Source organism: Gossypium raimondii, chromosome 3, assembly GCF_025698545.1.
Source record: "Gossypium raimondii isolate GPD5lz chromosome 3, ASM2569854v1, whole genome shotgun sequence".
Lineage (NCBI taxonomy): Eukaryota > Viridiplantae > Streptophyta > Magnoliopsida > Malvales > Malvaceae > Gossypium > Gossypium raimondii.
The window spans coordinates 8,377,315-8,404,703 of NC_068567.1; the positions used below are offsets into that span (position 1 = coordinate 8,377,315).

At 33.0% G+C, this 27,389-nt stretch overlaps 1 protein-coding gene and 1 non-coding gene across 2 annotated transcripts; one reads left to right on the forward strand and one right to left on the reverse strand.

Annotated features, from left to right (window-relative positions):
* The first annotated feature begins 17,439 nt into the window (after window positions 1–17,439).
* On the forward strand, window positions 17,440–18,525 carry LOC105795659 (uncharacterized). Its single transcript, XM_012625339.1, has one exon. The coding sequence runs from the start codon at window positions 17,440–17,442 to the stop codon at window positions 18,523–18,525; it is 1,086 nt and encodes a 361-aa protein (XP_012480793.1).
* Window positions 17,800–17,906, reverse strand: LOC128040273 (small nucleolar RNA R71). Its single transcript, XR_008194929.1, has one exon. It is a non-coding gene; the product is annotated as a small nucleolar RNA R71 (small nucleolar RNA).
* Window positions 18,526–27,389: the final 8,864 nt, after the last annotated feature.

Below are 27,389 nucleotides of genomic sequence, written 5' to 3' on the forward strand. Positions count from 1 at the left end.
CATTCAATGAATATTTTTGATTCACATGATTGTGTCTGTTACATATCTGTTTGATTCATATTAAGGGTGATATTATTAAATATTTGGTCATGGGAAATACTTCTAATTTGTTAGTAATGTAACTTTGTAAACTAATCCTAATTTACTTTAAAAAGTTTCAAAGTATCGAACTATCAAGATTAAGTTACATGTGCGATAAGAATTGTTATACTTTTAATATTTGACAACCATGTTCATAGTAGTAATAAAATCCAAGGGACGTCTTCTTATTGTATGCTATGTGTCTAGACTTGGTTTGCTTGAGGACAAGCAAAAAGTCAAGTGTCGGGGAATTTAGGTGTGAGGTTCTTATTTACATCCATCTTCACTAACTCTAGCTTATTTAAAGAAAGAAATTAAGTCATTTTCATGTTAAATTTTTTTATTTGCTCTTTTTCCAATATATGTGTTTTGGTTGCTTGAGGACAAGTAACAAGTTAAGTTTAGGGTAGTGATGTAACAGTCCGATTCTGGGCCTAGTCGGAACAGTGGTTTCGGGAACACAAATCCGACGAGGGAAAATATTATTGTCATTATATTTTTATTGTCTACAATTTCACGAAAGATTTTCGTGAAAATTTCGTTCGAAAATTTCGACGTTTGGGCACTCAATTTAGTCAAAAGGACTAAATTGTAAAAAGTGCAAAAGTTGAGTTCTACATGTTAGAAGTGTCTAATTGTTATGAAATTATAAATTGGGAGTCCTTATATGGCAATTAGACCATTAGTTAATTGATGGAAAAAAATAGACATAAGAAATGGGTGAAATAGATTTTTTTAATGGGGGCATTTTAGTCATTTAGTAATAAAAAGAATTAAAAAGGGGAAAAGATGGCAAAATGTGCTCATCTTCTTCATGGTGAACGAAATCAGGAAGGGGGAAGCCATAGTTAGGGTTTTTTAAGCTTCCAAGCTCAATAGTAAGTGATCCAAGCCCCGTTTTTAATGTTCTTTACGTTTTTGAGTCCCGATAGCTTAATTTAGCTTATTCTAGCAATAATTCATGTTAGGGTTCATATTTGGAAAAATATCCATAGGTGAAATGTGTTTATTTTGCTATTTTATGATAGACTATGAAGCTATAAATTATGTTAAACAACTTTTGCTAAGTGATTTTAAGCGAAAACGGGTAAATTGACATAATCGGTAAAAATAATTAATGTTCAAAAGTGTGTGTTAGAGTGAGAATTTGATATTGTCATAGAAGGAAAAAATTTTCAGAATGTCATAAAACATAAGAATAAGAGATGAAATTTAATTTCCGAGCTTGGGGACAAAAGTGTAAATATGCAAAAGTTTGGGGGAAATTGAAATTTTTCAAAAAGTTGGGGGAGGACTATTTTAATAAATGTTAACATTTAATGAGTTAAATTTGCTATTATTGATCAAGAAAGACGAGAAGATAATCTCAAACGGGGAAAAGAGAAGGTCGTGGAGTAAATTGCAAAATTATGATATTTTGCAGCGAGGTAAGTAAACATGTGAATTAATGCATTATTTTGATATTATTCAATATATGTTGAGACTTAATTGAATATAGAATAAATACTTGGTATAGATACTAAAAATGTGGTTAAGTTGGGAAAGGTGGTAAAGTGTTGAAAAACACGATTTTCGATTGAACACTCGGAATAGGCCGGAGTACATTGAATATAAAGGGGGTTGCTAAGTGCTGATTCCCCCAAGGGGGTCTAAGTGCTGATTCCCCGAATCATTGGTGGTTGCTAAGTGCTGATTCCAACGTATTTTAAATGTGAAGGGGTTGCTAAGTGCTGATTCCCCGAATCATTGGTGGTTGCTAAGTGCTGATTCCAACGTATTTTAAATGTGAAGGGGGTTGCTAAGTGCTGATTCCCCGAATCATTGGTGGTTGCTAAGTGCTGATTCTACCGTATTTTAAATGTGAAGGGGGTTGTTAAGTGCTGATTTCCTAACTCATTGGTGGTTGCTAAGTGCTGATCCCACCGTATCTTAAATGTGAAAGGGGTTGCTAAGTGCTGATTCCCCGAATCACTGGTGGTTGCTAAGTGTTGAATCCACCGATAACGGACAACATTCCGAGTGTTCAACAGGGGAAAATCAGAAAGGTGAATATATATAAGGTGGACGAGAATATGTGAGGGATATTGGGTTTGATACTTAATCAACCCGTCTGTGAGGTGGAAGGAAACATCAAACCTACAAAAGAGCAAATTTAAATACAAAACTGTTGTGAACAACAACAGTTGGGAAACTTTGAAAAATCACTATAAATGGTGGAAAGTGAATTAAAAATTGAGTAATATATGAAATATAATCTGAATGAGTCTATTTTCATATGAAAGAAAAAGGAGAAGCAAAAGATTTTTATATTTGGGGATATTTGAATTTTATTGAGATAGGGTTGAACTGATTTCGAAATCCCCTGTTCCAACTTTGGAAAATCACGAAAAATTTTAAAAAAATAATTATGGATTGGAATTAATATGCTTGGATTTCTTAATGATTATATTTTTAATAAAAATAAACAAGAACATTTTTTGAATTTTTTACATGGAGATAAGTAAATTTTAGTAAGGAGAGGGCAGAATTGTCAGACAGTGAAATAGGGGAAGGTTTAAAGAATAAAATGTACTAATTGGATAAACAAAAAATTATGAAAATTTTGTGGTTAAAAGGTATATGAGTCTAGTTTTGGGTAAAATTTATAGAACTTAATTTGGAGCCCTGTTGCTCCAGATAAAAATAAATTGACGACTATGACGCAGAAAAATAGCTTTCTTGAAATTGAGCAAACAATGAAATTTATGTGTGATAAAAATTATGTCACTATGTAATCTTGTGAAAAATTTATTTACTTGTCATATGTTTACTTACTAAGCTATATGCTTACTCGTTTGTATTTCCCCTGATTATAGTGACATCAGCCAGTTCAGAACTTGGCCGAAGTCAGGAAATCATCCACACTATCATCAACTTTTTGGGTATTTTGGCAATCAACACTTTTGAAACATGCCATGTATAGATGACTTTATGTAATGTGGTATAAATATTTATATATAGTATTGTTCGGTTCAATAGGTTGGTGTTTATTAATGGATAAATTGTGTATACACATATATATCTGCAATTGGTTGAAATGTTGAAATCGTTTGAAATTGTGTTTTGAAAACTTGCAGGGGGTTTTATGTAAAAATAAGTAGAAATGCTGCCGAAATTTTTGTATAAAAAAATAAAAATTTAGTAATACCTCATACTCTATTCCGTTGAGGAATACAGGTAAGGGGTGTTACAAGTGATTTTTCATGAATTACACTATTATTTACATCCTTTTTACACATAACTTTAGCTTGTTTAATAGCTAAACCAAAGCATCTTAGTATATATTTAGGTCTTCATGCTTAAAATAGTAATTTATGCTTTTTAGTAGTTTTTATTGCATTCTACATATCTAAATAAGATTACATGGTCTTGTAGGATAAATCGAGAGCTAAAGATGCATATTCGAGCTGAAATTGATGCCTATGTCACGACACCACGACATTGATGTTTTAACATCGAAGAAAGAAGCCCAAAACGAGTCCTAGAGTGAAACTACCTTCGATGTCGCGACATGCTCCCTACTATTTCGCGACAGACCCCTGTTTTGTAACATAGCCCCTGTATAGCCCAAAAAAGTCATGTATATTATAATGATGTTTTGGAGGGAAATTAGGTGTATTTGTCCTAGTCGAACTCTAAGGACTTCAAGGATAATTTAGGCACTTTAATATTTCAAGTTTAGCCTATATAAAGGCCATTGTAATTAGTTTAAGCACACAATTTTAAGGAGACAAAAATTATTCTTAGGTTTTCTATTTCCTTCTTAGTTTTCACTTAGGGTATTTTATGTTTTTGTAATTGGAAGATCCTATTCCAAAGTGAGACTTTTACGAGTGGAGATTGTTTCGTAGTCACGCTTTCATAGATAAATCCATGAGTATCTCTTTCCTTTATCCTATTCTTTATATCTCTTTCTTAACATTGTCAATTGAATGTTTGTGTAAAGATTAAAATCAGTTTATAAATTATCTACATTTCGCATGTTTCAATTGTTTTAATCTTATTAATTGATTGAAAGGTAGAGTTTTCTTAGCGGATCAGCTGTTTAGGAGAGGAATAACTTAAACCTTAGGCTTGACAACCCTAAAAAGTCATTTAGGTAGGAATTAACGCAAAATTGGTATGGCCTATCCATGAACACCTTAGACCCAAACCGGTTTGGACTTTGAGGTCCAGAGATAAGTAGTTCTTGTCGACTTATTAGATTAGTTAAACACCGAGAGGCGTAACTAGGTTGATGACTAGTTGGTTGAATAGAGCCCTACATCAATAATTAATTAGGTAAAGCAATTGGATTTAGGCTAATGGAACTCGCGTAGTCAAAAAATGGGATAGGAGAAACCAATACACGAACTTAGGAGTAGATTTAGGTTTAATTCAGTTTATCTGGTTTATTAATATTATCATCATCTTGCTTCCATATTAACACTACTAATTCGTAACTCAAGTAGATTAGTAATTATTTCAAGTAATTGGCTGGATAGTAGTTTTCCCTAAACTACAATCCCTTGGGTACAATCCTCGGAGTACTTATCTATTTCGTTGTAACTATATTAAACCTGATCAGTATACTTGCAGACACCGCCTGAATTCTATATATTTTGTAGCAGTATTCACGCTTTAGATGTTAGTACGTCCGAAGGTGGTCAGAACTTAGGATAGGGGTTTAGACTACTCCTAAATTCTTATTTAACACTATGAATCGTGTCTACAAGTAGTGATTCCAAAGACTCACCGTTTGCGCTTTCGCTTAGTCGTCGAAAGCTTAAACTAGGTTTTCATTTCCTTTTTCCTTGCTTGTTAAAGGCTCCAACAGTCTTGAATCTTCACCCAAAATAGTTCACACAAAAAACACAATTAATATTCAGCCATAGACTCACCTAAATCAACCAAAAATGCAAGCCTAAGCTAGTTCCTCTTGGAACTGAAATTTTCAACTAGCTTAGCCAAAACGCAAAAAATCTCAATTCCTACTCGTTCCCTATACTTAAAATTGATTCCAATCATCTAATTATTTACCTAAGAATGATTCTCAACCTTCAAATCACACTAAACTACTAAAAATCATGGTTCTGAAATTTCAATGTGCAATGGCCATTTATTATGAAAACTTAACAAAACCTTAAAAACTTTTAAAGACATCAAAACGAGTTGAAAAACACTTTGAAACATTAATTTAATTCAAAATCCCGAATTTCACCATTAACACCCTAAATTTCAACATTTACACAAAACCTTTGATTCAATAGATAAAAACTCGATTTCGATAGCTAGACTTCATCAAAAGCTATTAGGAAAACAAAACATTACCTTGGTTGAAGGAAAAACGAAAGTTTAATAATAAATCCAAAAAAACCCACAAGTTGAAGGATTTCAAAAATTAATAGCGTTCTTGGTGCTCTTTTCGGCTTCGCACTATTCACTGTTTTTCAGAATTTAAGGCACACACCTGATCGTTTCTGAATAGTGATGCAACAACATCATTCCAGACCCTAAAAAAGCATCCAGAATGAACTAATTAACAATGGTACAGAAAATTCAAAAACTAATTCAACCATAAGTGAAGAAAAATGCAATCGACCTTTACACAACACAAATCAGCCCCTACAGGGCATTTAGTCACTTACCACGATTGAAGAAGTAGATACTCAAGCTCACTATTCACCGAAGGAGTAAATGACATACAACCTTCACCTACAATATATCCTACAACCGATTACAACCGAAGTTATAGACTTAAATAAAACCATCCATCCTTCGGATGAAATAACAGTTCATAACAAACAATGAGGAAGGAAAAGAGCATACGATACCCAACACCAAAGATGACACAACAGCACCGACAACACCATACAAAAATAAAGTGTCAATAACCGTAGCAAGGCGAAAACAATGATGAATCAAAGTAAGGAAAAAAAAATTCACTAGAGTTCTCCAATGGGGAAAATAATGGTAATGTGCGCAAAAGAGAAAGAAAAATGAAAGGAATGGTGTCAGAGAAGAAAAACTCAATAAACAGGTAAATTGGAAACAAAATTGGGAAAAGAGAAAAAGTGGGAGAATGAAAGACGTGAGAGTGGGAAGATGGACGACAGTAGTGGGAAATTTTGAGGAGAGATTTTTGGGATAATTTCAAAAAGAATTTTAAATCAAAACTACCTACAACCCCCCACTAAAACCGATTAGTTATCCTATCAGATTTTTCTCAGAGTTCAAATTCAACTCAACTCCAACCTCCTGTACAGTACAGACTAGGGAAACAAAAAAATATTTTCGCTATGCGCATGCAGGATTCAAACACAAGACCTTTGGGTAAGTTGAATCCTTACCTCTGAACCAACAAGCTCATTCTTACCAACAATTACCCGGAATTTAAAGATATGTCAGATGTTCTAAGTTAAGGGTTGGAAAGGGAAGACATTTAAACATAGGACCTTAGGCACACATAACTAACACTTAGCCACTACAACATATTAATTACTTGACATGATTCTTACAACTTTAATTCAAAAACAGGATGTGACCACTCTTGGTTTACTAACTCAATTTCTATTAACCTGGTTTTTGAGATGTGACACGTCATAAAGTTGGACCACATGATGTTGTGACTTCACAAACTGACGGTTGACGTTGCAACGAGGGATATTCCACGTCATGACGAGAACCCTATTTATGGTAAATTTTGGTCATTTGGTACATATTTCGTGTCAAGCCAAACCAATAGCTCATTTGGTGCATAAATGCTCACTTAAACTTGCACAAAACCAATCCGAAACATATACCAAGGCATCCATTTAACCATTCACAAGATCATCCAAGCCATAGCGCATCAATTAGACATTTTGCTAAAGCATAACAACCTATGAAACCATTAACTATTCAAGCATTTAATACCCCTCAATTGTATCATTTAACCAAACTATTTCATTCTCACTTCGGTTATTCATATATTTCAAAATATAGCTAAACATGTTACCAATATGCATATTTATATACATAACCTATAACCACTCACTTTCAAACATTGTTTAAGTTCCAAAATGAAGCATATTCAATATTCAAACTCAAGAACATTCAAAATTAGCATATACACAACACAACTCTTATATACATGCCATATAACTGAGTCCAGATCATTTAAAAGTCTACAAAATCAAAAGTTGGATAGTGTGAGCCCCGAGGCAATCTGATCGACACATTCTGCAAAATGACCACTATAGAAACAGAAAACGAGACAGAGTAAGCATATCAAATGCTTAGTAAGTTCATAATAAATTAACTTAACTTTATCTTGTCATTATAACAATTTAAGTAATTGAAACACCAAGGCACAACATGACATATCTTTGGCATCCTTATTTATATATAATCATTTCAACAGAACAACTAATAAGTTAGTTTGCTTCACATCAGACACTTATAATGCAAATCACATATATCTGTTCAACAATTAATATAGCATAATATATGACATCTAAAATCATATCCAATTCTTAAACATATATAGTCATATTCTTATTCACATCATATTCCAATCGTGTTCGATTTGCAACGTAAGAATTCAATTCATATTTGATCTTTCAACCTTGTTCGATACTACAACACATCAATGGAATTCACATTCAATTATTTTGTTACCATTTAATTTTAATTTTTTGTCTGAAGAACTATAACAATTTAAATTTGGAAACACGGGACTAATTTATTTCCACAAACTGTAGAGTTGGTTTACTTATACAAGCTTTATTTCATGCTACTCACTCAACCTGTCGATAATCTGCAACATGTGCTAAATCTTGGCCCTCAATAAAGAATAATTTGATTTTCTTACACAAGCTTTGATGTTTGAATTCACTCACACAAGCTGTTAAGCTGTCGAGAATCTGCAACACACGCTGGATCTCAACCACCGATAAAGAAATCCTTGACCAACACCCAATTTCTTTTTGAACCTTAATGGCGTGTCATTCGTAACAAAATCGTTTACTAAGTTCAACTGGTATCATTATCAGTTCTATATCATTACAAACTCTGAAACCGTATAATCACTTTTCACACTTCAAATATCAATCCATATACATTTTTAACCCTGTAACATCATCATATACATCCTACTCAATCATATGCCAATTTCACATTTAATCATTATCATGTATCTATTCATATTAGTTATTTATTTCATGTTTACAATTTAGTCCCTTTGATGCCAAAAGACATTATTTACCTAACAATTCGAACTAAAAAGTAAAACAATATAATACAAACATAACATGAATTAATAAAGTAAGTCTCATATGAACTAACCCGATAGAAAAAAATGAAACGTTAAGGACTAATCTACAATTTTACCTTTTCTTCAATTATCTTCCTGTTGATTCAAATCTCTATCTATAATAATTCATTAAAACTTATCAATTATAAACATCTTTTAATAGTTTAGTGTAATCATAAGTCAGTTCAATTTCATTTTTGAAAGTTTCCTACATTTTACATTTTATTCAATTTAGTTCTTAAAACCAAATAGTTATATATTTCACATTTAAGCTTCATTTTCCAATTAGATTTCAATGTCATCCTTCTATAACCCTCTATTATCTATAATTATAGAAATTTAATATAAATTTTAAAATTCTTGCAATTTAATCCCTATGTCCAAAATCTAGCTATTAAACTTTACAAACCAATCCTTTTTCATTTCTAAGCTAAATAAAAATAAAATTTAACATTAAAACTCCAAGAATTCACCAATGACATCATTTATAAAATTTAACAATTTCAAAAATGAAATATGAATTAATTAAATCAACCTTACACAATCTCAAATATATAAAATTTACGAAAAACAGAGTTTAAAATTCTTACCATGCAAAGGGCCGAATTCTTTGAAGCTAAAACGATGGCTTCCTTCATTTTCTTTTGTTGTAAACGGTGGTGAAGAAAGAAATAAAAAGATGACCATGCTTTTACTTTATATTTTATACATATAATAATAGTTTAATTAAAATTTATAAAATTATTCTATAATTCTTCTACTACACTGTCCACTAATATTCCAAAGTGGATTAATTTTCACTTAATCATTGTTGAATATTTTAACAAATAAAATCTATAGAGATTAATTTTTACTATTTTACAATTTAGTCCTTGCATCATAATTAGTCACTAATTCAGAAAAATTATTTCTCTAAAATTCAAATCACCTATATAATAACTCCGTAAATATTTTTATACATTTATGGGCTTAGTTTACGGAAACGAGGTCCTAATACCTTATTTTTCAACACCACTGACTTTAGGGTCAATACACTTATACCTTAATTAACTATCGATTTAACAAAATCGTCAAACCAAAATTCAATATAATAATAAAATTAACTCGTAAATATTAATTAATAATATTTATAGAATTGATCATTGGAGAACGAAATTTCAAAACCACTATTTTTGGCACCAATGAAAAACAAAGCTATTCCAATATGTATATGAATTGATTATTATTAGCACATTATGTAATACTATAATAGTAATACATAATAAATTTATTATCATTAGTATTATTATTATTATTATTATTATTATTATTATTATTATTATTATTATTATTATTATTATTATTATTATAATATTGATTGAAATATGCTCCAAGTCCTTATATTCTTTGTATATTTGAAAGTTAGCCCTCCTAGTATATTATATAATACTATATCATATCATATAATACATAATATAAAAGTTTGTATATATATATATGTATGTACTAATGATTAAATATTATAATATTATGTAATACTATATATTTTATTATAATCTATAATATTAGTTATATATATGCATTAACAATTTTAGTAATATTTATATACTATATTATTATATTATGTAATAGTATATCATCCATTATAGAATAAAACCCTAAACCCCAAATCAAGCCAATTCAAGCAAACCGGTCAATATATTCAAATTTGATTTTGGACCAATTAATAATTATATATATATATATATATATATTAATAGTTTTAAAATATATTATTACATTATACAATACTATATCACATATTGTAATAGTAATACCTAATATAGTATTGTTTATTATTATATTGGTTGAAATATGTTTTAAGTCACTATACTCTTCATACACTTGAAAGTTAGTCCTCCTACTATATTATATAATGTTATATCATATCTGTAACACCCCTAACCCGTCTTGATCGTTGGAACCGAGCTACAAAATGCTACAGTACAAAACAGAGCAGTTACAGATTTTTAACGGATAAATCAAGTCAAAAATCATTATCTGTCATTATAAAAGTCATTCAAAACAAATTTAAACCTTTTTCGAGCTTAATACGAGCTTATGTGAGCTTTAAAGTTCACCCAAAATCAAACAATGACCAAATTAAAAAATTTGAAAATTATAGAGCCGATGTCGCGACAAGATTTTCTCTATGTCATGACGTCGGCAAACAGTATGTCACGTCATGACATCGAGACGTCACAAATTGTTGGCCAACGTTGCGACAAGGGAAGATCGACGTCGGAACGAGAAACCTGTTTTTGGTGAAATTTAGCCATTTAGTACTTGCTTCAAACCAATCATCCAAATAGGTCAAAGAATGAATTTGATATCATTTGAACATGTTCAAAACATATCAATTTCATGCCAAAACATAACATATAATCATCTAACCGATCCACAAATATGCCACATTTGGCACTAACTCACAACAAGGATACATGAATCATTCCAAACCATTCCACCTATTTATACCATTTCTTATCACTTATCCATTCAAAACAAGAAGTTGATTTAAGCATACCAAACTCATTATAATTACCCATCCCTATCTGTATATCAATATACCAAAACTATGAACATGAGCAAATTAGTATCACCATATGTGTTCAAAATCAACTATTTCTTAAACATGTTTAACATTACAAACAACTTGACACTTGTAACATCCCGGAATCTAGGGTTAGAATTTTTTGAGGTTTATGGTTAGGGCCAGTGAGTGGGTTGAATGTTTGGGTTCAGTTTCGCATTTTAATGTTAGAATGAGCCTGCTAGTTCAGTGGTTGCGAGCATGTTAACTTATCTCTGGGTCTCGTGTTTGAATCCTTGTGAGTGTTTTTGATATTTATGTTTTTTATGCTATTTTATTTTATTTTAAAAGGGGAAGTTATTTTTTAAAATAAAAAAAACAGCAAAGTTTCACGTTCTTCTTCAATTTTCTTTTTCTTCCCTATTGTTCCTCTTTTTTTTTTTGTTCTTTCCAAATTTCAATTTCATTTTTTTCTTACTTCTTCTATTTTACGCACTTGTTATCTATTGTTTCGTCAAAGGTGATTACTCTTGTGTGTTTCGTGTAATCGGATGTGAGTCAGAATAGTCTTGTGGAGGCAAAGCAGTTAATCCTTGTTGTTTGCAATTCTGATTTAAGGTATGTCTCCGAAATTGTTAATTTAAAGTGTTGAGTTATTGATGGATTGCATGATATTTTTCATATTTCGATATATTTATGGGTTACGAAAGGATGGTGTAACACCCCTAACCCCTATCCGTCGCCGAAATAGATTAGGTACAAATATTTCATAACATTTAACATTTATACCAGAAATGGATCACAATCATATTGTCCCTTAAATTAGCCCTCGAGGCCCAAAATATGCATCAAAAACAAGTCAGGACTAAATCGGGGTACTCAGAGAATTTTTTGCAAAATTTTAAAATTTTTCCAAGTTGCAGGGGACATACGTCGGTATGGTCAGACCGTGTGGGCATTCAAAATGGGGCACACGGCCGTGCCTTAGCCCGTGCCTGTACCCGTGTAACTCTCTAACTTGGGTCACACGGCCAAGTCAGACGCCCGTGTGCTAGGCTGGGTGAACATAATGACTTGCATTAAATAGGTGCAAGGGTCACACGGCCAAGCCACATGCCCATGTACCAGGCCGTGTGATCAATTCTGAGCATTCTGTTTTGAAATTTTAAAGATATAGGGGACACACTGCCAAAACACACGCCCTTGTGCTAGGCCGTGTGTCACACACGGCTGAGACACACGCTCGTGCCTCTGCCCATGTGGACAAAATAAGGTCATTTCCAAGCTTATTTCTCACCCAATTTGTCTTCCACCTATATTCACACTTTAACACATTCACAAGCCAATTTAATACATTCAAATCAAACGAATACCAAGTATCATGCATTACATATCAATACATGTGACCAAGTCTTTATTTTTCTCAAATTAACCTAATACTTATAAAACATCTTTAAACTAACTATACCATTTTAACCATTCATCAATATATATCTATATGATTTCACTCACTTATTCATTTCAAACACATATATATTTAGACTTTTATATACTCACCAAAACATATCAAACAGAAGCCATTCCAATGGCTAGTTACAACCAAAACACATATATGCCATCAATGACCCAATTCAACCTATACATGCTATTATAGCAAAAGTTTAGTTCGTTATATATACTGAATTGAGCTGAAGGATAATGTGATGTAGCTCTAACCAGCTTCCAACCTTTACGAGCTTCCAAATACTATAAAACAGAAGAAATAAATGGAGTAAACTTTAAAGCTTAGTAAGTTTGTATAACGGGAAATTAACTTACCATTCATTTACATTTAAGGAAAGTAAATAAACATGCTCAAACCAATTTGGCAAATTGTCCTAACATATATCCTCATCAAGTATGTTAGTCATGTAATTCATATAAATATCAAGAAACATATATGAGCTCATCCATATTCAATTTCCATATATATATTTACTTTTCACATCAAGTGTCCATGAAACATGTATACATCATATTCTTGTATTGTAAGTTTATATACATGTAACAATTCGTCTCAATTTCATAATATCTCATGTCAGAACTTTGCCTGTTGAATCATTCAAAATATCGATGGATACACAGGTAGTACACACAAAGTATACAAATCTGTAATCCGTCAATTCATATTCGGGAATGCTCATACGAGCACATAAATAGGAAGTTCTCTCTTAAGACATATAACGGGAAGCTCATTTGAACCATGTAACGAGAAGCTTATTCGAGCTATATAAAGAGAAGCTCATAAGAGCCATAATCGGGAAGTTCAAACGAGCCAATATCGGGAAGCTCCGAAAAGCCATATATCAGGAAGCTCATGAAAGAGCCTTTAATTGAGAAGCTCTGAAGATTCATATATCGAGACGCTCATAAGAGTTGTAGTGTGTCTGTAATCCGTCAATTCATATTCGGGAATGCTCATACGAGCACATAAATAGGAAGTTCTCTCTTAAGACATATAACGGGAAGCTCATTTGAACCATGTAACGAGAAGCTTATTCGAGCTGTATAAAGAGAAGCTCATAAGAGCCATAATCGGGAAGTTCAAACGAGCCAATATCGGGAAGCTCCGAAAAGCCATATATCAGGAAGCTCATGAAAGAGCCTTTATTGAGAAGCTCTGAAGATTCATATATCGGGACGCTCATAAGAGTTGTAGTGTGTCTACAACACATGCAGAATCACAACCAATCGGGATGCTCTAAAGAGCTATTAACGGGAAGCTCGCAAGAACCATATAACGAGAAGCTTAAGAGGGCCATATATTGGGATGCTCATGAGAGCTAATAACAGGACACTTTCTCGAGCTGTGGTGTGCCCACAACATATGCAGGACCACAACCAATTTGGGAACCTTGTATCCGTCAAATTTCATTTATTCAAACGGGATTTAATACTTATCGGCCATTATCAGATATGTGACCGATTTTCATACATGTAAATTATACAATACACATACATAACATTCAATTCAAACATATAATTTTACATTTTAGTTACACGAACTTACCTCGACAATTATTCGTGTATGAAAATTTTACTAATCCGATACTTTTTTTTCTACGATCTAACTCCGTATTTGGTCTATCCGGATCTATACGAGTAAATTTAACTCAATTTAATACAATTCAAAATCAATTCAATTCGCATCCTAGGCAAAATTACCATTTTACCCCTATACTTTTGATTAATTATAATTTCGTCTTTAGGCTCGAAAAATGAAATTCATGCAATTTAATCCTTATTTCAAGCCTAATTGATTTTTACATATAACAATAGCAACCCATGTATTTCATAAAATTTAGAATTTTTCCATGAATTTTACATCTTTTCAATTTAGTCCCTAAATCATAATTTCATCAAAATTCCCTTAACAAAAGTTGTTTTTCTATCAACAACCTTTCATTTTCTACCATAAAGCTTCATAATTCATACATTCTCATCCATTGAAAACCTTAACACTTTGATAACTTTACAAATTAATCTCCTAGATAACTAGATTAAGTTATTACGATCTCAAAAATATAATAATTACTAAAATGGGACAAGAAAACATATCTAACCCAAATTCCATTTTGATCCGGAAAGATGATGAAATAAGATTATATTAGATTTTTATCATCTTTAATTATTTCTTTTTCCAATTTAGTCATTTTTATTAAATTTCCAATGATGAATCATCACACTTATCTACTAACTCCACTAATTGGTCTATTTACCATATAAAGACCTCAAATTTTGAATTCCATAGCTATTTGATACCTATAGCTACTAGAATCCAACTTTTGTACTTTATGCAATTTGGTCCTTTATATTAAATTAAACATGTAATCAGAAAAATTTCTTTACGAATTTTTCATACGATATTTCTATTATAATGCAGATCATGAAATAATATTAAAATAATTTTCCTTCCGAACTAGGATTTCTGGTCTCGAAACCACAGTTCTGATTTAATTGAAAACGAGTTGTTACATATGGAGATCATTTCGGTGTCAAAAACACAAATTTTAGTCTATTTTGGTGTGGTTTCATCACCACACGAGTGACCACACGGGCGTCTTCCGTACATGGGCAGTCGACACAGCCATGTGCAATTGTGAAATTAGGGTTTTCGATGGTTTTTGGTTCCACAAGGCCTAGCAACATGGGCATGTGAGATCTCCACACGGCCTGGCCACACGAGCATGTGAGATCTCCACACAACCGTGTCTCCACTGCTCTTTATTTTTGGCACTTTTGGACAATGAGTTACACGGGCTACTCACACGACCTAGTAACTTGGCCACATGGGCGTATGTCTCCTCCACACGGCCTAGACGCTCCCACATGGCCGCAGCACACGGCCATGTGGCCCTATTTTGTAAAATTTTTGTTTTGAGTCATAAACTGTCTGTTTTATGTTTCTGTGTAATCCGACCCTCGGTCAAGCCTCGGTAAGTGTGTTTGGGACTGGATTTAGTTTGGTTCGTGTATATATGTGCATTTATGGGCTTTAATTTTATTGCTCGTTTATGTGATGAATAAGTATGAGTTTATTTGATAACACTCTAGAATAACACATTTTTCTTTATTAATTATGTATTTATTTTGAGTATGATCTAGCTAATTTTAGCTATTTATGATCTTTTATTTCATAGGGACTAAATTTAAGATAAAAGAAAAATTAAAGGCCAAAAGCGTGAATTTAGAGATAAAATAGGCCAATGTGCGTCACAAGGAAAAGTTGGTGTCAAAAGTGCAAGCATGGAGAGAACAAGGGTTGAAGTGCAAAAAGAAGAGATTTTATTCTATCAGACTCTATTTTAATTATATTAGGATAATTAATATTAAGATAATTATTAAGGATTATTTAATTTTAGGATTTTATTTTATTTATCTTTATTTATCTTCAATTAAATGTTTTTATCTTTTGGGAGTTTAAGTAGGATTAGACTATCTCCCCTAGCACTATAAATAGGGGGTGAAGTGACTTAAAAGGCATCCATCTTTTTCTGTAAACACTCTCTCCCCAAAAGTCTAGGCTTTTGTTCTCATATTTCCTTTTAATAAAATCTCCATTTTTATTTTCTTTATTTTCTATTCCACCACAACCATGACCCACTAAACCCATCTACCCGGAGGTTGTCGATATTCCTTAAAAAGAGTTCTTGAGGATTAGAGTCCGTACTTAGCCTCCTCGCCGAGTATTCATCATTTCTCTGCACTACGTAGCTGACGCTTTCGTCTATGTCCCTTAAGAAGTAAGCTTTTCAACGTATGCAAAGGCGACCGCTTTGTATGTTTTGGGAAGGTCACACGATTGGTTCGTTAGCTTACTGCGTCAGAGGTTGGCGAGCTCAAGAGACAAAATGGGGTGGGATTCACCATTGAGAAGTGTTGATCTAGCATAAGACGATCCCACAGAAGCGATTGTTGGCTAGAGTCAGGTTTCACTAAATCGTAAGTCTAAATCATTGGAGTTGGTGGTCATAGGCGTCCTCTTCCACTATAACTGGCTTATTCGGTTTGGGAAGGATCATCTAAAGTCGAGGATTGAACCTAAGATGGAACGAGACAACTGGAGGCTGGAACCTCCCATAAGAATTTTCTTTCTCTCAACTCTATTTTTAATTTCTCAAATTTTCGATTCAATATTCTTAATTCTGTTATTTTTAGCATAAGATGATCCCACAGAAGCGATTGTTGGCTAGAGTCAGGTTCCACTAAATCGTAAGTCTAAATCCTTGAAGCTGGTGGTCGTAGGCGTCCTCTTCGACTATAACTGGCTTATTCGATTTGGGAAGGATCATCTAAAGGCGAGGATTGAACCCAAGGCACAACGAGACAACTGGAGGCTGGAACCTCCCAAAAGAATTTCCTTTCTTTCAACTCTATTTTTAATTTCTCGAATTTTTGATTCAATATTCTTAATTCTATTTTTATTTTATTTTTCATTTTCAGATCCAAACCTTTAATTCTGTTATTTTCTTATTTTTTTTCTAGGAACGCAGGTTTTCTTGGGTAAGATTTTGCCTAGGATTTCACGGAACAAGATATTGTACAAATCCAGTCCTCGAGGGTTTGACCTTACTTCCCTTTTACTATTCTTTTTCGTTATTTATTAGGGATAGGATATTTTTGGTACTTTCAATGACCGCATCAAATTTTGGTGCCGTTACCGGGGACTAGCAACATACTAATCTTATTTTTTGTTTCTTATGACCAGATCTGCTCCCGATTCAGAAATTGAGAAGATTGCTAGAGCCAATCGCAGGGAGACAAAGTTACGAAAAAAGTAGTCAGCGGTGGTTGGAACTTAAAGTAACCCACCTCCAGAAATCGAAGTCGATGACGAAGCTGAGTCCAGGGTTAACGAAAACCCTACTAGAACACTTGAAAGTGAAAAAGTAGAAGTTGACTCACCAGAAGAAGTGCTTAATGCTAGGGTTAACGAAAACCGAATCTAGCACACCAACCAATGGCTCAAACGATTCGGCAACTGGCCGAAGCTCTGACAGCACAACTGCCATTATGCATCGCGTATCCTACTATGGATACTGATTTTGAGTTGAAGTCAGGTCTAATCCAGTTACTGCCAACTTTTCGTGGGTTGCAAAATGAAATTCCCCACAAGCATATGAAAGAGTTTCATATGGTTTGTCTTAGCATGAAATCTCAGGGGGTAACTGAGGATCATATTAAATTGCGTGCTTTCCCTTTCTCTCTAGCAAATTCCGCTAAGGAATGGTTATTTTATTTACCCCTTGGATCTATTACAATATGGGCTAATCTATCTCGTTTGTCTCTGAATAGGTTTTTTCCAGCATCTCGAGCAGTTGAGCTAAGAAGAGAGATCGTTGGAATAAGAAAAAAAGAAGCTGAGTCCTTTTGCGATTATTGGGAGCGGTTTAAGAAGTTGTGTGCAAGCTGCCCACAACATGGTATAACGGAGCAATCTCTCCTCCAATACTTTTACGAAGGTTTGAAGCCCATAGAGATGCATATGGTAGACGCCGCTAGTGGAGGAGCATTGGTCAACATGACACTCCAACAGGCGAGAGACTTGATTTCCACGATGGCTGCAAATTCTCAGCAGTTTCGAGCCAATACTGAACCCCCTAGAAGGGTTCACCAGCTAAGTAATTCAATCTTAGAGGATAAAGTTGATATACTTACTAATATGATGAACTCTCTTATTGCAGAAAAAGCGAGGACAACCCTGTTATGCGGAATATGTGTTACACCTGATTATGCAACTAATGCATGTCCCAGTTTGTATGATGATACCATGACCCATCTGGAAGTTGTGGGAAATTTTCCTAGGCCGCTACAAAGGCGATACAACCCCTACAGTAATACCTACAACCTAGGGTGGATGGACCATCCTAACTTATGTTATGGAGCCAACCCACGAAATAAGCAGACATACCAAAATCGATTTCCGCAACAGCCGCAAGGTTCAGGAAATTCTCTAGAAACCATGGTCAATAAGTTAACAACTAATGTTCTTGATTTTCAACAGCAAACTCTTAATTTCCAAAACGAGACGAAGGATTTCCAATAGAAAATCTAGGCATCCATCAGAGAGTTAACCATATTGATCGAGAAATTGACCTCTCAAGGGAAGCTGCCATCACAAACAGAACCAAACCCTAGACAAAATGTGAATGCAGTGATGTTGCGAGGCAGAAAGGTACTGAACCGATTCCTGACAGGAATCTTGGCCAAGAAATCACCCAGGAAAAACCCAAGAAAGATGAACAAGTTCGACTGAAGCCTCCATTGCCTAAAATTCAACCTCCATTTCTAGAATGATTCAACTAGCGTTGAAGTGGTAAAGAGGACAAGAAAATCCTCGAAAAATTTAGAAATGTCGAGGTCAACATTCCGCTGTTGGATGCCATCAAGTAAATACCGTGGTATGCTAAATTTCTTAAAGAGCTTTGCACCAACAAGCGAAAATTAACAGGTAATGAAAGGGTGAATGTTGGTGAGAATGTATCCGCAGTGTTACAGCGTAAAATGCCAGCAAAATGCAAGGATAGGGGATTGTTTGTAATACCATGCCAAATAGGCCATTTGGAAATTAAGAAGGCTATGTGTGATCTAGGGGCTTTTATAAATGTAATGCCATATTCTATTTATGAATCACTTAACGCGGGTTTTTTGACAAAAAAAGGTGTTATCATTCAATTGGCGGACAAGTCTGTTGTGCATCCAGAAAGAGTCCTTGAGGATGTTCTGGTAAAAGTTAACGAGCTTATTTTCCCTGCAGATTTTTATGTGATCAAAATGGAGGAGGATAAGACTCTTGGATCTTCAGATCTCCTACTGGGTCGACCGTTCTTTAGTACAACTAGTACTAAAATCGACGTTCGAAGTGGAACTCTCACGATGGAGTTTGATGGAGAGATCGTAAAGTTTAATGTCTACAATGCCATTAGCCATCCACGCGAAATCTTGAGCGTAAATCGTATCGACATAATTGACTCTTTAGTGGAAGAGAATTTTAAGTCAATTTATGGAGATAATTATGAACTTGATAAATTTGAATTTGTTAATGAGTTATTATCTCCAAATACTAAACTGTTACCTTCTGTTATATAGGCACCAAATTTAGAGTTAGAACCCATAGGAAAGGCAAGAAAATTAGACATCCAAGAGTTAGAAGAAATTCGCAATAATGCCTACGAGAATGCTCGCATTTATAAAGACAAGACAAAGTTGTTTCACGATAAGAGAATAGCTCAGAAGTTTTTTTTGGTAGGACAAAAAGTTTTACTTTATAATTCCATGTTAAAGTTATTCCCAAGTAAACTTTGTTGACGATGGCAAAGACCTTATATTGTTACTGAAGTGTTCACACATGCAGCGATTGAAATAGAGAGTGAAGAATCTGGAAAGCGATTCGTAGTCAACGGCTAGCGGTTGAAGCCATTTTATGAGAATTTTCAAGCCCACACGGTTGAGAAAATCCATTTGGAACCACCATAGAACCAATAACGGCATTGAGCTAACGACGTTAAACAAGCGTTTGTTGGGAGGCAACCCAATTTTTATTTTTTACTTTTTTATTTATTTATTTATTTATTATTTTATTTTCTTTACTTTATTTATTTATTATTTTATTTATTATTTATTACTTATTTGGATATTAATAAATTTCTCTTTTTTTGCTTAGATAAAACAAAGTGAAAATGCAAAGAAAAAGGAAAAATCTAGAAAAATATAACCAAACAGCCCTTTCCATGGTACCATACAGCCTCTATTCTAGATACTATTCCAGCCCAGAATGTTTGAAGCCAAAATACCCTATTCCTGCAGCCAACCACTCTTATCCCTGCACCTAAGCACCACCCCTCAGCACAAATTAACCCTCCAACCTAAGCATGACGGCGTCGTTTCTCTGCACCCCAGCCATCATATGTGATCGACAGTAACAATACGGGGAGTTTTTCTAAACTTTTCTACCTATTTATTTCTTTTCGTCCACATTAAGGACAATGTGCTTTTAGTAGGGGGTACTCTTCGTTATTCCTGTAATTTTCTGCTGTGATTTTGGTTGTTATTGTTGTTGCTGTGATTATTTTTGGCTGGTGTTGCTGCTTGAGGCTCCATTTTGTCCATATTTTTTTTAGAATCTCCTGAATCTTTTCATGCCCAAGATTTTTACCAAGAATTGCCTACTGTTTGACCTACAAGCATGATTCTTGTTTTCTGAGGAAATTACGGATTTTCCATAATTGATGCCATCTCCACTGTTTTATTCTTATTAGGCTAAAAATAATTGTGATTCATAGAGTTAACTTTATCTTGCTTTTCGTAAAATTAATGAAGTTTAATACAAAGTGGACACTTAATATGTTTGCATGATAAAATATGTTCATGACTATTAAGGTAATTACTGAAACTTATTTTTAACACTTGATTGTTTTTTTCTCTAAAGTCCTCATAAAAAAGTTATTATTAAAATGTCACTTAATGTTTCCGTGGCTATGAGTGCAACTTGAAAACGTGGCTGACTGAGTAACCAGTGCTTGGATTGTCATCCTATTTCGCTTCAAAAGGTTGTGTGACGTGTTAGGTAAAACTCCGCTAACCAGAATTAATTTTTAAGAACATGTTGGGCTGAATAACTAGGGTGAGGTGCTTGGCTGTTATCTCTCTTCGCATCAAAAGGTTCAATGTGTTCTTAATAAAATAATAATAATAAATTAGGAGTCTGCTGAGCTGTGTAACCGGGGTGGGTGCTTGGCTGTCATCTCTCTTTGCGTCAAAAGGTTCAGTATATTCCTAAAGCATAAAAAATATAAATAATAAATAAATAAAAATCAAAATAAATAAAAAAGAAAAAAATAATTTGAGGACTAAAGGAGGAAACAAATAGGGTGTCTTAGTAGGTTTGGTAATTTACCTAATTTTCATTAAATAATTCAAGTCGATTCTAATTTTTGTGTGTATTAATTGGAAAACTTTTTCTGTTTTACTTAAAGCAAGCTTAGGGTTCTCGTTATTTTTCATATGCATTTTTCACTGATTTTTATAAAACTTTGGAGTGGTATTTCTTTTATGGCAGAATCTAACTTTCACATAAGATAGGAACCATACTTGAGGGCAAGCATGGGCTAAGTAGGGGGAATTTGATAACACTCTAGAATAACGTATTTTTACGTATTAATTATGTATTTATTCTGAGTATGATCCTGCTAATTTGAGCTATTTATGATCTTTTATCTCATAGGGACTAAATTTGAGGCAAAAGTAAAATTAAGGGCCAAAAGCGTGAATTTAGAGATAAAATGGGCCAATGTGTGACACAAGGAAAAGTTGGTGCCAAAAGTGCAAGCATGGAGTAAATAAGGGTTGAAATGCGAAATGAATATATTTTATTCTATCAGACTCTATTTTAATTATATTAGGATAATTAATATTAAGATAATTATTAAGGATTATTTAATTTTAGGATTTTATTTTATTTATCTTTAATTAAATGTATTTATCTTTTGGGAGTTTAAGTAGGATTAGACTATCTCCCCTAGCACTATAAATAGGGGGTGAAGTGCCTCAAAAGGCATCCATCTTTTTCTGTAAACACTCTCTCCCCAAAAGTCTAGGCTTTTGTTCTTCTCATATTTCCTTTCAATAAAATCTCCATTTTTATTTTATTTATTTTCTTTTTCACCACAACCATGAGCCACTAAACCCATCTAGCCGAAGGTTGTCGATATTCCTCAAAAAGGGTTCTTGAGACTTAAAGTCCGTACTTAGCCTCCTCACTGAGTATTCATCATTTCTCTACACTACGGGGCTGACGCTTCCGTCTATGTCCCTTAAGAAGTAAGCTTTTCAACGTATGCAAAGGCAGTCGCTTTGTATGTTTTGGGAAGGTCGCACAGTCAGTTTATTAGCTTATTGCGTCAGAGGTTGGCAATCCCAAGAGACAAAATGGCACGGGATTCGCTATTAAGAAACGTTGATCTAGCATAAGACGATCCCACAGAAGCGATTGCTGGCTAGAGTCAGGTTCCACTAAATCGTAAGTCTAAATCCTTGGAGCTGGTGGTCGTAGGCGTCCTCTTCTACTATAACTGGCTTATTCGGTTTGAGAAGGATCATCTAAAGCTGAGGATTGAACCCAAGGTGGAACGAGACAACTAGAGGCTGGAACCTCCCATAAGAATTTCCTTTCTCTCAACTCTATTTTTAATTTCTCTAATTTTCGATTCAATATTCTTAATTCTGTTTTTTATTTTATTTTATTTTTCGTTTCCAGATCCAAACCTTTAATTTTGCTATTTTCTTATTTTTTTCCAGGAACGCAGGTTTTCTTGGGCAAAATTCTGGCTGGGATTTCACGGAACAAGATATTGTGCAAATCCAATCCCTGAGGATTTGACATTACTTCCTTTTTACTATTCTTTTTCATTATTTATTAAGGATAGGATATTTTTGGTGCTTTCAATGACCGCATCATTATTATTTTTGTCGTAATTGAATACTAGAATACAAGTGTAATCAAATCTGAATCTGTTCAACTGGAAATGTTAATGTCTGCTTTTGTATGTTGTTTGCATAATGTGTGCATTGTTGCATAGTATGAAAATTTTGGGTTCTGGTTATAAAGAGAAGGAAGACAGGCTTAGCAGTTTTAACTGTGACACTTTTCTATAACGGTTTACCCCACTATCCTATACGTATATCAGCTCAACTGTATACAGTTACTCAAGTGGCATAGTTCCACGTTGTGGTGTATAGGGTAGATGAACCTATTATGGTTCTATGTGGTGTGCATGGTGGACGGACCTACCATAGCCCTTATGTGGTGTGCTGGATGGACGAAGTGGTGTTTGATTGGTAGGGTGGGATTTTGACTTGTGCATCCATTCACGTCTGAATATATGTCTGTTTGTCAAAACATTTTGTTTGTTTATGTGAACTTTTGGTTATTGACGATATAGTTAATGTCATGTAATATGTTCTGATTATTTAGTGTGATTGGAACATCATTTCTATGGTTTGATATTGTATTTGACATATCGATTGAGACTTTCGTAAGTGATACTTTTATACATATGCTTGTCTAAAGTATTTATTGTGTCACACTGTCTTTTGCCATCAGTTCATGTTTTGGACTCACACTGAGCTCGCGTAGCTCATCTCTATAGTGTTTTTCCTTTCAGGTACATTCTATGTTTTAGAGTTGGACTCGGCATTCTGGAGGTCTCAGAAAGATATGGTTTGATTTGGTTTAAGTAAAATCTCAGAAGTTTTATACGGTTAATTTTAAGTCGGTTTGTAAAACGATTATATAAACTGTGGTACAAGTTTTTATGCTGAACTTTTGTAAGATGTTATTTGGACTGAACTTTAGAAACTGTGGATTTTATTTCTGAATGTTTTACGCCGGTTTAATATCGTTTCAAACATAATAAAAAAAAGCTTTTCTTGGTTTGGATTAAAGTTTTTGTTTCTACCACTTTTGGTGGCCAATATAACCTCTGGGATTCGGTCTAAATTTCTAGGTCGAGTTTTGAGGTGTTACAACACTCCTAAGTACATGCCACATATAATTGAGTTTCAAACGATCAAAAGCCTATCGAATCAGGAGACAGATAGTGTGAGCTCTTCGAGGATTTGATCAATACGTTCAACAAATCAAAATCTACAGAAGAGGAAAAGGAACGAGGTAAGCATTACGGAATGCTAAGTAAGTTCATACGAAATTTCACTTAACTTACCTAAATTTTATATCAATTTAATCAATAGAAATAAAAATATGCATAACATGACATTTCTTTGATGTCCTTAAGCATTCTTGTACTAGTTCACAAAACAATCACAAGTTAGTACATTGGCATAAGAAGATCAAAGTACTCAAATCAAAAACATGTACCACCATACTAATTATTTTCATGTATTTCCCCTATATACAATTTATAAACATATCAACTAAATTCATAATCACTCTTTCCAACCGTTCGTACATTTAGTGCATTTGTACACTTCCAAACCTACATAAAACATGTTCAAACACATTCCAAACAATGTATTTTAAACTTATCAATTCAATTCAACATTTAGCCACTTTAAAATATAAAATTCATATCATGCACAATTATCCTATTACCCCAGTTATCCGAGCTAAATGAATATATGAACTTATGCCAAGTTACCTTTTTGAGCTAAACCTTTTAAACGACATTAGATCACTCGTCCGAGCTAACTCTGTGTCCCAAGTATATTTGATATATCAATTGCTCATCTGTGCTAAATTTATAATTGTGTCAGATTACCAATCCGGGCTAAACCTTTATCGACACATCAAATAGCTTGGCCAAAGCTGTAATGTACAGGTCATGTTACCCGTCCGGGCTGAACCTTTAAATGACCTCAGGTTGCTCGGCCAAGTTGAACATATAATTGTGCCAAGTTACCCATCCGGGATAAAACTTTATTGACACATCAAATAGCTTCGCTAAAGCTGTATATAAATGTAAGGTTACCCATCTAGGCTAAACCTATAAAACGACATCAAGTTACTCGTTTGAGCTAAACCTATGTCACATGTATCTTTGAGTCTGTAACAAATGTTGGATCTCGGAATCATCAAAAATCAACCTATAACCATGTGTATGATACATTTATGAATTTTTATCGGAGTAATTCCAACTTGTAAGTTCATGTTATTCCATTTCAATTTAATTCATTCTCACCCTTTTGTACTAAATTGTAAACAATCCAAAGTTCACTAGAATTTATATACACTCTTACAATATAAAATAAATAAAAATCACAGTATTATTATACAATCTGAACTTACCTGACAAAAAAAAACAATCGATAAGGTGTCAGGGACTAAGTCACAATTTTCCCTTTTCCGCAAATATCCTCCGATTAGTCTAAATCTCAATCTAAATCATAATTTAATTCAATTATCAATTCTAAACATCATTTAACAGTAGATTATATATATTAGTTCAATTTCATTTATCAGATATTTTCTTAAGTTTTGCATTGTATTCAATTTAGTCCATAAAACTGAATTTGCCATAACTTTCAAATTTGAGCTTAGATTTGAAACCAATCTCAATTTCATCTATCTACAACCCTCTAATAACTATAATTACAGTGATTTCATGCTAATTTTGAATTATTCACAGTTTAATTCCTATGTTCAAAATTAACAATTTTCACTTTACAAAGTAGTCATTTTTCATATCTAAGCTCAAAATCTATCAATTTAGTACCAAAAGCTTCAAGATTTAACAATGGCAACTTTTATGAACTTTAATAATTTTGAAAAATAATCCTCATGCTAGCTAAATTAAGCTCTTGAGATCTCAAAAATATAAAAATTATAAGAAAAGGACTAAATTAAGCTTACCAATCAAGGACTTAAAGTTTAAAGCCCTAGGACCGGTTCTCCCCTCTTCAAAAATGTTGGTTTCATGGTTGAGGAAGAAGATGAGAAAGTGTTTCCCTTTCTTTCCACCATTTTATAATTTGTCATTTAAACCTTGTTTTAATTACTAAATAAGCCCTTTAACAATTAAAAATCTATAGCGATTAACGTTTACCACTTTTACAATTTAGTCATTGTACCATAATTAGTCACTAATTAAACAAAATTACTTATCCAAAATTCAATTCACCTATTATGGGCTCGATTTACAGAAACGAGGTCCCAATACATTATTTTCTAACACCACTGACTTTAGGGTCACTACACTTGTACATTAATTAACTATCCAATTAATAAAATTAAAGAACCAAATTCTAATTAAACTTCATACTAACTTCGTAAATATTAAATAACAATATTTACGGACTTAATCATCAGAAATGGGATTCCAAAACCATTGTTTTCGACGCCACTAAAAACAAACTGTTACAATATCAAATAATATATAATATATTAATACTTTATATATATGTATTAATGATTAGATATTATATATTATGTAATATTATATATTATATTATAATCTATAATATAATAATAGTTATATGTGTAATACTAGTTTTAATAATAGTTATATAATAGATTATTATATTATGTCGTAGTATATCATCTATTATAGTTAGCGATCAAAATCAATTTAAACAACCAAATCAAATTGATTCAAGTAAATTATTCGATTTTGATTTTGGACCAATTAATAGTTATATATGTATTAATAGTTTTAAAATATATTATTACATTATGTAATACTATATCACATAATGTAACAAGAACACATAATATATTGTTGTTTATTATTTTATTGGTTGAAATATACTCTAAGTCCCTATACCCTTCATACATTTAAAAGTTAGCCCTCCTATTATATTATACAATGTTATATCATATCATATAAATATAATATATTAAGGGAAAGATCCACTTACACCGGTTACACCTTCCATATCTATTTGTACAATTAATATTTTAACAATCCAACTGTCATATTTTATATTTCATTCATATAGATCGTGCAAACACATTACCTATAAAAAAAACCTTAATTATTTCTAAAATTACTTCTATATCCTTTTTAATATAAAAGTTGTTCTCAAGTGACATTCTTGCAAAAGGAAATTATATTTTTGGAATTACTATTGATAGAAATGTTTGTAATAAAAAATGAAAAACAACCATCTACGTAATGTATAAGGTGAAATAAGATAATAATAAAAAAAATACTTGCAATGTCTACTACTCCAACCTTTAAATCATACCTCTCCATTGACATCATGATCCTATCGTTGGCGACAGTAATAGCGATTACCAAAGGCAGCACCAAGGGAGTTGGGAGGGCCAGGCCCCTAAAATGAAAAAAGTATCACATTGTCTCTTTTTATATTTTATAAAACTATAAATTAGTAAATGTTCATATTACATTTTGGCTTCCAAAAAATGATAAAATTTTAATTTAATCTTTTAAAAAT